The following is a 13,414-nucleotide window of genomic DNA, read 5'->3' as shown; positions in this document are numbered from 1 at the left end:
GGAAGTACAGAAAAGCAGCAAGGAAGAAAAACCTGGGACTCCATAGCACTAGGGTGGCTGGCGTTAACATCTGTGCTTTTGCTTTTTTCTAGATATGTGTGTATAATGTTGAAAGCTAATGATAGGTTTTATTTTGTTTTAAATTTATTTTTATTTATTTTTTGAGATGGGGTTTTGCTCTGTTGCCCAGGCCAGAATGCAGTGGTGCGATCTTGGCTCACTGCAACCTCCGCCTCCTGGGTTCAAGTGATTCTTCTGCCTCAGCCTCCTGTGTAGCTGGGACTATAGGCTTGCACCATGACGCCTGACTATTTTTTGTATGTTTAATAGAGACAGGGTTTCACCATGTTGGCCAGGCTGGTCTCTAACTCCTGACCTCAGGTGATTCACCTGCCATAACCCCCCAAAGCTGGGATTACAGGCCTGAGCCACGGTGCCCAGCAGGATTTTGTTTTTATTTTAAAAATACTGGATCTATTTTATAATTTTATGTGAAAACAGGTATCTCTTTGATTTAAAATACGTCTAAAGCACTGGGCGTGGTGCCTCACACCTGTAATCCCAGCACTTTGGGAAGCTGAGGTGGGCGGATCACGAGGTCAGGAGTTCAAGACCAGCCTGACTAACACGGTGAAACCCCGTCTCTACTAAAAATACAAAAATTAGCCAGGCGAGGTGGCGCACGCCTGTAATCCCAGCTACTCAGGAGGCTGAGGCAGGAGAATCGCTTGAACCCAGGAGGTGGAGGTTGCAGTGAGCCAAGATCACACCATTGCACTCCAGCCTGGGTGACAGAGCGAGACTCTGTCTCAAAAAAAAAAAAAAAATCTAAAGCTGTCTTCATAATAATTTTTTTTGGTCATAAATTTATGGTAAATCAGAGAAATTTTTTAATATATAAATCCATAATTTTTTTTTTTTTTTTTGAAATAGAGACAGGGTCTCATTATGTTCCCCATGCTGGTCTCAAACTCTTGGGCTCAAGTGCTGGGATTACAGACATTAGCCACCACGCCCAGCCCATAATCATTTTTTACAGGTTTTATGTGCTCCTGTTGCCGCCATAGGGGCTGGAATGTTAGGCAAACTGGTTTACTTTCCCCTGACCTGGCGGGCTCTCTGACCTTCCATAGTTTTTCTTACACAGTGGTTTGTGGGAGAGAGAGAGAGAGAGAGAGAGAGAGAGAGAGAGAGAGTGTGTGTGTGTGTGTGTGTGTGTGTGTGTGTGTGTGTGTGTGTGTGTGTGTACGTATGTGCTGACGGCCCCCCTGGAACCAGAGCTTTAGACTTAATAAAGCTTTCTCTGACCCCCTTATGGTAGTGATTTTTCTTTCCTATCCATCATGTGAGCATTTAAAGTAGTAGCTGTGTGACTGATTGGTGGTTATCTGCTGTTGTGGTTTTGTTTCTAATGTTGTAGATCCTTTTTCGTGTGTGTGATAAAAGGTTATTTCAGTGATGCTGCAAGCGCCTTTAGGGCCTGGGATTATCCGTGAGCTTTTCTGTACTCCTCCAGCATGCCTTCAGTCAGTACCCAGGAGTATTTAACTCAGAATCACATAATGGTTTTCCACTAGAGCCATGTATGGAGTCTGTTTTCTTTGCAGTTGAAATGTTAGCAATTAACAACTGTCAGGAGAATTTTCTAAGTGCTGCTGTCTTATAAGGCCTGCAGTATAGAGCACTTTGGTGATGTCACAGATTCAAAGCCACACGTGATTGGTTTGAACACCACTGGAATCCCAGGCCAGGCAGCTCATTCTGTGTCTGGGCCCAGGGTTCTTGTGTGGGTTGGCTTTCCTGCATGCGTCTTTGGGATCTAATGTGTATAAATCTGTCGACACTCAGAGTGCTGACTCTTACCAGTGAATTCAGTCTTAAATTGCATGAATATTGTGTAGTTTTGGCCAATATTGTGGGTAAGTATATTGGACTCTAAAGGGTAGGGCAGTCATTCCTTTATATTGGCCAAATTCTTTTCCTGTATTTTTTTTTTTTAAAGAGACAGGGTCTCATTCTGTCACCCAGGCTGGAGTGCAGTGGCGTGATCATAGCTCATTACAACCTCGTGCTTCTGGGCTCAAGCGATCCTCCAGCCTTAGCCTCCTGAATAGCTGGGATTACAGGCATGCGTCACCATGCCTGGCTGTTTCTCTTTTTTTATTTTTATAGAGAGCAGGGTCTGACTGTGTTACCCAGGCTGGTCTCGAACTCCTGGACTCAAGTGATCCTCCTGCCTCAGCCTGCTGTGTAGCTGGGACAACAGGTGTGTACCACAACTGTGGGCTCATTTTTAAATTTTTGTAGAGTTGGGGTCTTGCTATGTTGTCCAGGCTGGTTTCAAACTCCTGGCCTCAAGTGATCTTCTGCCTCAGCTTCCCAGAGTGCTGTGATTATAGGTGTGAGCCACTGTGCCCAGCCATTGTTCCTGAATCTTTTTAAAAAATAGTTTTTATTAAATATTGAGAGGTATAAAATATTTAAAATATGTAAATTTTAAAGAATGAAAATACAAATCTTTGTATCTTTCACCCAAGTTTTAGAAGAACCTTTGCGATCCCAACTGAGCAAAGGTAACACCATTGCTCTGAATTTTATCATTTCCTATTCGACATGGTCGTATCACATATTTGAATCTGTAAAAATATGTTGTTTGGTTTCGTATGCTCTTCAGCACACAGACATGGCTGTTTTGTGCTTCGCTTTACTGTGCTCCGTAGACACTCTTTTTCACAAATTGAGGGTTTGTGGCCACCCTGCATCGACCAAGTCTGTCAGCACCGTTTATCCACAGCATGTGCCCACTTTGTGTCTCTGTGTCACGTTTTGGGGGTTCTCACGACATTTCATATTTTTTATTATTATATGTTATGGTGGTCTGTGACCAGTGATCTTTGATGTTACTATGGTAATTGTTTTGGGGCATCAACAATTACACCCGTACGAGGCAGCAGATTTAATGTATAAATGTGTGGGTTCTGACTGCTCCACTGACTTGGCCATTCCCGTCTCTCCCCGCTCCCCAGGGCTCCCTATTCCTTAAGACACAAAAATGTTGAAAGTAGGGCAACATTGGCCCCTAATTTCAATAATAATGGTGGCTTCTAAACGTTCAAGTGAAAGAAGAGTTGCGTGTCTTTCGTGCTAGCTTTTCTTTTAATTAATTTGAGATGGAATCTTGCTCTGTTGCCCAGGCTGGAGTGCAGTGGCGTGATCTCGGCTCACAGCAACCCCCGCCTCCTGGGTTTAAGCGATTTTCCTGCCTCAGCCTCCTGAGTAGCTGGGATTACAGGCATGCAGCACCACGCCTGGCTCATACTTGTATTTTTAGTAAGAGACGGGGTTTCACTATGTTGGCCAGGTTGGTCTCGAACTCCTGGCCTCAAGTGATCTGCCTGCCTCAGCCTCCCAAAGTGTTGGGATTACAGGCTTGAGCCACCTGTAAAGAATCTGAGTTCTTTACTTACAATTTTTTAGTTCACTGAGCTGAAGACCCCAGGGAGGTCCCAGCATTGTATGGAAAAGGGACCCCCTAACTTGGGCTGCCTGGGTTTTGTCCTCAGGAGGAGTCTGTGATGCTCAGTTCTCTAATTTCGGCAAATGCCCTTTAGGCAGAAGCTTACTTTAGTGCTTTGCTTACTTATCTCCTCGGGTGCCTAATTTCGTTGAGTGTTTACCAGCTGACCAGCCGATTTAGAAACGTTTTCTATCGTTAGTACGGCATTTTTAGCTTTTGTTCCGGCAAGAGTGTTGCAGTACCTTCTCTCTCAGAGCTCAGGAAATAGATTTGTTTTTAAAAATCTTTTTTTCCATGATCGTACAGTTATGTTCATTATAGCAAACATGCAAAAGAAAGCCAAAGTAGAAAACACTAAAAATAAATTAAAAATTGGCCCCAATCTCATACCTCAGAGATAAAAAGTTAGCATGTTAATCTGTGACCCTCTAACTTTTTTATGCATACAATTAAGATGACTAGACAACAACAGGCTTAGATTGTTTTTATTAAATTAGTTCTCTACACTTCTAATTATAGCTATGATTTAATATTATATTAAATCATAATATTTCTATGATATAATATTATTTGTGCTTTTATTGTGGGTGGGCATACGAAAAGATCCCTTGGAAAATCCTCTATCTGCTATGAAGCTGGAGTAGACATTGTCATGTTACTCAGCATACCATTTCCAGGAGTCCTTTTAATACATTCCTCCAGAATTTAGGCCACTATGTCATCTCACTGCATTTGCGTATTTCCCCTTAGGAGCCTGTGAGAGCTCTCCCTCCCTCCCCTTACCCCTTCTGTCCTCTTCTTTTGTATCTTATTGCACCCTGCTTTTTATAAAAGATCAAAGCATATGCCAATTGTAGTGATCTAGGCTCACTTCAAACTCTGCCTACCGGGTTCACACCATTCTCCTGCCTCAGCCTCCCGAGTAGCTGGGACTACAGGTGCCTGCCACCACGCCCAGCTAACTTTTTGTTATTTTTTAGTAGAGACGGGTTTCACCGTGTTCGCCAGGATGGTCTTGATCTGACCTCATGATCCACCCGCCTCGGCCTCCTGAAGTGCTGGGATTACAGGCGTGAGCCACTGCGCCTGGTCTATTATTTTTATTCTTATTTTTATTATTATTATTTTTTGAGATGGAGTCTCACAATGTTGCCCAGGCTGGAGTGCAGTGATGCGATCTCGGCTCACTGCAACCTTCATCTCCCAGGTTCAAGCAATTCTCCTGCCTCAGCCTCCCATGTAGCTGGGACTACAGGTGCTGGCCACCACGCATGGCTAATTTTTGTATTTTTAGTAGAGACAGGGTTTCACCATGTTGGTCAGGCTGGTCTTGAACTCCCGACCTCAGGTGATCTGCCTGCCTCAGCCTCCCAAAGTGCTGGGATTACAGGTGTGAGCTACCGCGCCTGGCTATATATTTATTTTTATATCTTTTGAGACAGGGTCTTGCTCTGTTACCCAGGCTGGAGTGCAGTGGCATGATCCTGGCTCACTGCAACCTCCACCTCCCAGGTTCAAGTGATTCTCCTGCCTCAACCTCCTAGGTAGCTGCCATTGCAGTTAATATTACACACCAACCCATAAACATCATTGGAAAGGAAATAGTATGGTCTAGATTATAAACAACTCCCCCTTATAACTAAATGAAGGTAAGCTAAATAAAATGGGGCTGGGAGTATAGCCTCCTTTTTATAGTCCTAATTTAAAATATCCTAAGTTTAGTAAATGTGTTAGTTAGGACTGAGCAGCTATCTTGAATAAACACCAGCAGGGCCATGGCACTCTTACGGTTTTTAGAACAAGATTAACAGAAAAATGGTCAATGTAGAGGTATGCAACAAATCTCAATAAATGATACTGGATCTCAGGTGTACACAAGGAAAGCATCACCCACAAAGGCAGGACATTGGATACCCAGGTTAGCTGAATAAGAGAAACTAAAAAATGATTGTCATGGCTGGGCATGGTGGCTCACACCTGTCATTCCCAGCACTTTGGGAGGCTGAGGTAGGTGGATCACCTGAGGTCAGGAGTTCAAGACCAGCCTGGCTAACCTGGCAAAACCATTTTTAGTCTCTAATAAAAATACAAAAATTAGCTGGGTGTGGTGGCGCACGCCTGTAATCCCAGCCACTCAGGAGGCTGAGACACGAGAATCACTTGAACCCCGGGGGGTGGAGGTTGCAGTGAGCCAAGATTGTTATCACTACACTCCAGCCTGGGTGACACAGCAAGACTCTGTCTCAAAAAAAAAAAAAAAAAAATTCCATAAAACTAAGCTTGGTAATCACTATATATATATACACACACACATATATATACACACACACATATATATACATATACATCATACACACAGATACATATCTGTATTTTTTTTTTTCTTTGAGGTAGAGTCTTGCTCTGTCACCCAGGCTAGGGTGCAGTGGTGGGTGTTATTTTGGCTCACTACAGCCTCTGCCTCTCGGGTTCCAGTGATTCTCCTGCCTCAGCCGCCTGGGAAGCTGCCATTACAGGCACGTGCTACCACACCCGGCTAATTTTTTGTGTTTTTAGTAGAGACAGGGTTTCACCATGTTGGCCAGGCTGGTCTCAAACTCCTGACCTCAGGTGATCCACCTACCTCGGCCTCCCAAAGTGTTGGGATTACTGGTGTGAGCCACGGCACCCAGCCAATGTTTTTTTGTTTTAGTAAAAAGAGTCTTTTGATCATATTGTTCCCTTTCAAAGCTGCTGCTACATTTTGTTTTTATTTTTTGAGACACAGCCTCACTCTGATTGCCCAAGCTAGAGTGCAGTGGCACGATCATATCTCACTGAAGCCTTGACCTGGGCTCAAGTGATTCTTTGACCTCAGCCTCCCAAGTACCTGGGACTACAGGCACACACCACCACACCTGGCTAATTCTTTTAATTTTTGTAGAGACGGGGTTGTGTCATGTTGCCCAGGCTGGTCTTAAACTCCTGGACTCAAGTCATCCTCCCACCTTGGCCTCCCAAAATGCTGGCATTACAGACGTGAACCACTGCATCTGGCCTGCTTCCATGTTTTTAAGTTACAATTCAACTCTATTGCTGATAAATTTTGTTGTGTATGAGATGCATATGTTTTGAGTGACTAACTTAGAGTTACTAGCTGTGGAGTCCCACAGAATACTAAAACCATATAGTAAACCAGTCTCCCAGAAGATAATGGATGTTTCAGTTGTAAAGATGTAAATTTGAAGTGTTATCATTGGCTAATATAAAATAGATTTTTTACTAGATTAGCAATAAAACAAAAATTTAATTATTGAAAGTCAATTAAGTACTAAAAGACACACACACATACACTCCCTCTCTCACACATTTCAAAAATAAGATGCAAGGCACATAAGTAGCATTATATCAAACCAGAATGCATTAGGATATTGATTATATTTAAATAATTATTTTTCTTTTTCCTTCTGTAGGTGACGATGGCTTAATAGAATTTACCACAGTTACTTTAGAGTCTCCGAAAGCATTGCTGGCGGAGGCCTGACTGGGAGGCAGGGGATGTGACTCCTTACTTTGCAAAGGCTCCTCTGAGCCTTTTGCAACACCAGGACTTGATTGGTCAGTTTTCAACACGTAGCCTGATCCAAAGAGTTCTTCCATGAGACTGCTTTTCTTATCTCTGAAAGTTGTATCCTTCACTTTTATTCTGGAAGACTTGCCAAATGAGGGCTCATACCCACTGTCAGAATGCTCTAGCTCCATTTCCTCTCTGTTACTGAGATGCTTGCTTGTACTATGACTGTACTTCGTGTTGCCAGCATTGGCTGGCCCACCTGAAGCAGGAAGCCCATGATGCAGATTTTCAGTTGCTTCTGTGAATGAGTAATGCCTTCTTTGTCTGAGGGGGCCTTTCGTGTAGGGAGCAGTGCATTTGTCAGGTGTGTCATCCATGCCATTTCTCTGCATGCTTCTTTTAAACTTTTCTCTTACTAGAACATCTTCTTGAGTGCTTTCTCTTTCAGGATGAATAACTTCAATTATTTTTGGTGGTAATTCTTGCTCTTCTTTCACAAAAATGGTTTTCTTTTCTTGGTCTTCTTTTTTGTCTTTTTGTCTTCCAGTATTCTCCAGCAGTACTTGCACTTCCAAATGTTTCTCTTCCCTTGATAAATCTGTATTAGAAAAATAGGCAATTTAGTGCTGTTTAAAATGAATGGATCTCTATTTCAGGATGGCATGTCTAGGACACTTATTTGCACCACCTCACAAGCACATTGACAGAAAAGGTAAGAAAATAGATGCATAGACAATAGGTTACAGAGAAGGGTGATATTAACAAATGTGTTATGTTATAGTTTCTTAGAATTTCCCAAGCAAATGGGAATTATGAAACCAAAAGAAAAATGACATTCATTGAGGAAGAAATAAAATTTGCCAATAAGGTTATTAATAGACGTTCAACATTACTAACTGGATGTAGTGCCAGTTAAAACAGTGATGGCTGAGTGCAGTGGCTCACACCTGTAATTCCAGCACTTTGGGAGGCTGAAGCAGGAGGATTGCTTGAGCCCAAGAGTCTGAGACCAGCCTGGGCAACATAGCGAAACCCCATCTCTACAAAAAATACAAAAATTAGCTGGGTGTGGTGGTGCATGCCGGTAGTCCTGGCTACTCAGGAGGCTAAGGTGGGAGGATCACTTCAACCCAGGAGGACAAGACTGCAGTGAGCCGTGATTGTGCCACTGCATGCCAGCTTGGACAACAGAACAGAGCTGTTACAAAACAAAACAAAACAAAACAAACCAATGAGAACATTTTTCATCCATCCAATCGGCAAATAATTTCTAGAGCTGTTGAGAAGATGGGGCAACGGGAATGTTTGGTCCCCACTGGTGGGTGTGTTATTGGCACAGCGTTTTTGGATGGCAATTTGGCAGTATCAGTCAACATTTTAAGTGAATATACTCTTAGACCCAACAACTTCTTCTTAGAACAAACCTACAAAAAATAGACAAAGATAAGTGCAACGATGTTCACTGCAGCTTGGTTTAGTAACACTAAAACCTCCCAAACATCTGCCGAAGGAATCATGGTTAAATAAGGTATGGCATGTGCAGTCTGTGGAATTCCAGGCAGCTATTATAGACGATGAGCTGGATCCATGTGAACCGGTGGGGAAAGGTGTTCCCATACTAGAATATAAGCACATGAGGGCAGGGTTTTGCATTTGCTTCCTGCTGTCTCCCTAATGCCTAGAACAGTGTCTGACACATAGTGTATGCACACAAAGTATTTGTCAAATGAATGGATACACTTTCTAGGACAATATGAATTAGGACAATGGACTGAAAAATAAGCGGAAAACTTAAAACACACCAGTGACCAGGCCAGGCGCGGTGGCTCACGCCTGTAATCCCAGCACTTTGGGAGGCCGAGGCGGGCGGATCACAAGGTCAGGAGATCGAGACCACGGTGAAACCCCGTCTCTACTAAAAATACAAAAAATTAGCCGGGCGCGGTTGTGGGCGCCTGTAGTCCCAGCTACTCGGGAGGCTGAGGCAGGAGAATGGCGTGAACCCGGGAGGCGGAGCTTGCAGTGAGCCGAGATTGCGCCACTGCACTCCAGCCTGGGCGACAGAGCGAGACTCCGTCTCAAAAAAAAAAACAAAAAACAAAAAACAAAACACACACCAGTGACCACAGTGCAATTGCAACTGATGATCAGTTTCCACCAAACTGCAACAGACAGAGTGGCTTTATGGGTGAGTTCTGTCAAACTACTGTGTTATTTAAACATTATTTGGCCTCACAACTAAGGTGAGGCCCTTCTTGGTCCTCTTCTGAATGCCCAATGTGTTCAACAAGGGCTCTCCATGCTGCCTACGGGAACACGTCTGATTTGCAGCCCTGAGTAAACTCTGGGACTCATTCATCATGCATGTTCTTTCCTCAGAAGTTGCTCTTGCCCAGCCTTGCGGGACTGCACCCAGATCTCCCGTGAGTGGTGAGTAACATGAAACAATGAGCCACATCTTCAAAATTCCAAAGGAAAATGACCCCCAACTTAGAGTTTCCTATCTAGGCAATTATGAATCAAGTGTAAGGGCAGAATAATGACACTTCCAGATGAGAGGTATACAAATTTACCTTACCCACACCCATTTACAAGAAGCTTGTGAAGGTTGTGCTCCTTTTTTTTTTTTTTTTTTTGAGGCGGAGTCTCGCTCTGTCGCCCAGGCTGGAGTGCAGTGGCGCGATCTCGGCTCACTGCAAGCTCCGCCTCCCGGGTTCCCGCCATTCTCCTGCCTCAGACTCCTGAGTAGCTGGGACTACAGGCGCCGCCACCACGCCCGGCTAATTTTTTTGTATTTTTAGTGGAGACGGGGTTTCACCGTGTTAGCCAGGATGGTCTCGATCTCCTGACCTCGTGATCCGCCCGTCTCGGCCTCCCAAAGTGCTGGGATTACAGGCTTGAGCCACCGCGCCCGGCCGGTTGTGCTCCTTAAAACATGATGTAATTTACCATGAAAGAGGAGGGCTTGGCTTAGGAAAGAGAAGATCTAGTAGAGAAGGGGAGTGACAGGAAGCTGCAGGAAATGGTGAAGGGCAATCCCAGGATGCTAGCTGCACACCAGAGATGAGGAGACAGACTGGGATCCCCGCTCCATTAGACCTCCAGGTACCAAACACCAGGTGAGCCGGGGCCTTGGCCTGTCTTGCCCATCGCTGATGAAGTGGTGTACTCTCTATCAAGCCCTGCAGCCTGGGCCAGCTGAGGACTCTCCTTGCACCCCACAGAAGCAGTTTGTTTCCACCTACTCCCAAGAGCCGGAGGTAAGCTTTGGTGATCTTAGAATAAGAAATTTTGAGCAGCCCGTTCTCTCGGCCCTAGCTCTCTGGGGCCTGCCCAGAAAAGCCCTGCCAGATCCCAGGATGATTCATGACCTCACCCACTGACTGGGCCCTTGTACATCCAGGGGAGCTGAAGCCGGAGTCCTTTTCCTGGAAGTCTTTATTCAAAAGTGGCAATATTGCCCTTTGCTCAGCTGGATTTGAATAATTTGCTACTCGGTTTTCCAAAGCTGAATATATTATTTAAGGATACTATTATGAAATGAATGTTTGTGTTCCTCCCTCCCAAATTTCATATGTTGAAGCCCTAACTCCCCAGTATGGCTATATTTGGAGACAGGGTCTTTAAGGAAGTAATTAAGGTTAAATGAGATCACAAGGTTGGGGCCTTCATGATGGAATTAGTGTCCTTATGAAAAGAAACAGTGGAGCACTGGTGCTTTCTCCCTGACCCTCCTTGTGCAAGCACTGAGGAAAGGCCACATGAAGACATAGTGAGAAGTGAGGCATCTAAAGCCAGGAAGAGAGCCTCAACCAGAAGCCAAAAGGCTAGAACCTTGATCTTGGACTTCCCAGCCTCCAGAACCATGAGAAAATAAATAAATGTTGTTTAAGCCAGCAGTCTATGGTATTTTCTTATGGCAGCCCAAGCAGACGAATATAGCTATATATAGACAGGGAGCTGTGAAGGAAAGCAAGGGAATGACTGGCCTAAAACCCAAGATGGTGGTTGTTTCTGGTGGGCAGGGTGAGGGGATACGATTGTGAAGGGCCCATGGGTGTTCCAAGGAGCACTCATGTACTGTTTCTTAAGCAGGGTACTGGGTACACAGGTGTTCCTTTTATTATAATTCTGGAAACTGTTTTATGATGTGGTTTTTTTTTTTTTTTTTGAGATGGAGTCTCACTCTGTTGCCCAGGTTGGAGTGCAGTGGCATGATCTCAGCTCACTGCAACCTCTGCCTCCTGGGTCCAAGTGATTTTCCTGCCTCAGCCTCCTGAGTAGTTGGGATTACAGGTGCACACCACCATGTCCAGTTAATTTTTGCATTTTTAGTAGAGACAGGGTTTCACCATGTTGGCCAGGCTGGTCTCAAACTCTTGACCTCAGGTGATCCGCCCACCTCAGCTTCCCAAAGTGCTGGGATTACAGGCCTAAGCCACCATGCCCAGCTGTTTTACATGTGCTTTATATACACATATAAGTAATTCACAACAAAAAAAATCCAATAGGCCGGGCGCGGTGGCTCAAGCCTGTAATCCCAGCACTTTGGGAGTCCGAGACGGGCGGATCACGAGGTCAGGAGTTCGAGACCATCCTGGCTAGCATGGTGAAACCCCGTCTCTACTAAAAGATACGAAAAACTAGCCGGGCGAGGTGGCGGGCGCCTGTAGTCCCGGCTACTCGGGAGGCTGAGGCAGGAGAATGGCGTAAAAAAAACCCGGGAGGCGGAGCTTGCAGTGAGCTGAGATCCGGCCACTGCACTCCAGCCTGGGCGACACAGCGAGACTCTGTCTCAAAAAAAAAAAAAAAAAAAAAAAAGAAAAAATCCAATAAGACAGACTTTAAAAAGTTGTTAAAATTACCTTCATATTTTGTCTTAGAATCCTCTTGCTTTGGTAGTTTATTGACACAGTGAGGAATTTCACGATTTATTTCAGTTGATTTTTCTTTACGATCCATGTTTCCTGTTGCCTTTTTACCCTATGATTTAGAAAAGCAGCAAAAACACATTTTGGGGGGTCTAGATAACTTTAAATTGCATTTTAGTCTAACGATTACAAATACTTTTCACATAGAACAAGTGACTGTAGCCTAATTTATTTTTGTTAAGACATGTTTAATTAGACACTGCAAGATTCCAAGTTTGCTGTACCTTAGTTGTCAAAGGTGGAACATCTGATTTTTGGGTTCCCTGGTGTCTCATACTTGTGAATGGCAAACTTTTTCTGTCTGCTTGGACTGATTTTGTTGAAGAAACTATAGAACAGGTAGATTATATGTAAGAAACATATTTTACATTTGGATGCAATATTGATTTTACATATAAAATAACATTAATGCAATGTAATAATAAAGTAGACTAAGTATACTAAGTATTTTCTAAATATTCTATATATATATAGCATTTGCTAAATTTCCTGTTTTTCCCTTCAGGGTCCTTGCTTTGTCTTACTTTGGGCCCCACAGTGTTAGAGTACAAAACAAGTAGGTGTTAGGATAAGACAGTGTTGCTGTTGGAGGACAAGGCTGTCCTTTGTGGATGGGATTCAACAAGGTAGACGTGTAATTGTGAGAGGCCAGGCCACCGAGCCATCCTGTGGCAGAGCTCTTGATTATCAGTGGTTAGACTGTCTGTGCTAAAGCACATGACCGCTAAGTCTAGACTGCACTTGCCCTGAAAAGTGAAGGAAATTATATCTTTTAAACACCCCCTTGGTTGATTCATCGTCTCTATTATTCTAGATTATAAGCCAGAAGCAAACAAAGGCAGGCAAGGAAATTTGAGGTTGTTGCATCTGGAAGTAAACATGTAGCTACTTCTTCTAATAAAACAGGGCTGAGTATTCCTATGCTACGTCTGAGTCGAATCTGTTGCTGGGAGATCTTGGGGGGAAGTGCATGTGGTCTTGAAGGAAAGAAGACTCTTCACCAATGAGAGGTATACACTAATGATAGTGGCATCAGTAGAGACGAATCTCAAAAACATGATGCTGAACAAAAGAAGCCAGATACAAAAGAGTTCATGCTGTGGGAGTCTACTTACGCGAAGTTCTAGAACAGACAAACTAAGCTATTGTGACCAAAGGAAAGTCAGTGGTTGCTGGGTGAGGTAGGGGACTACTGACTGCAGGGACACGAGGAAGCTTCCTGGGGAGGTGGAAATATTCCATATCTTGATTAGGGTGGTGGCTCCATCGGTATAAGCATCTGTCAAAACCCACTGAGCTGCGTACACACTTAAAATGGATGCATTTTATTGAGGTAAAGTATACCCCAATAAAGTTCATTTTGAAAAGCCATACACTGGCTAACAGATACACTTAGAAAGTTCCCTTTTTGGC

General features: G+C 43.9%; 1 protein-coding gene across 7 annotated transcripts in view; it reads right to left on the bottom strand.

The window, feature by feature from the left end:
• Positions 1-6,711: 6,711 nt before the first annotated feature.
• Positions 6,712-13,414, bottom strand: part of LCA5L (lebercilin LCA5 like) — a 44,143-nt gene continuing 37,440 nt past the window's right edge. For 6 of the 7 annotated variants that reach the window (XM_077995190.1, XM_077995191.1, XM_028845058.2 and 3 more), the window contains 3 exons: positions 12,226-12,329; positions 11,936-12,053; positions 6,772-7,668 (listed from right to left, as the gene is read on the bottom strand). In XM_077995190.1, coding sequence (XP_077851316.1) covers positions 6,938-7,668; positions 11,936-12,053; positions 12,226-12,329 — 953 coding nt within the window. In that variant the 3' untranslated portion in view covers positions 6,772-6,937. 7 annotated transcript variants of the gene reach the window in all.

This window comes from Macaca mulatta, chromosome 3 (genome assembly GCF_049350105.2).
Source record: "Macaca mulatta isolate MMU2019108-1 chromosome 3, T2T-MMU8v2.0, whole genome shotgun sequence".
Classification (NCBI taxonomy): domain Eukaryota; kingdom Metazoa; phylum Chordata; class Mammalia; order Primates; family Cercopithecidae; genus Macaca; species Macaca mulatta.
Note: the sequence above shows the minus strand (reverse complement) of the source record. Positions and strands in the feature narration are given on the sequence as shown.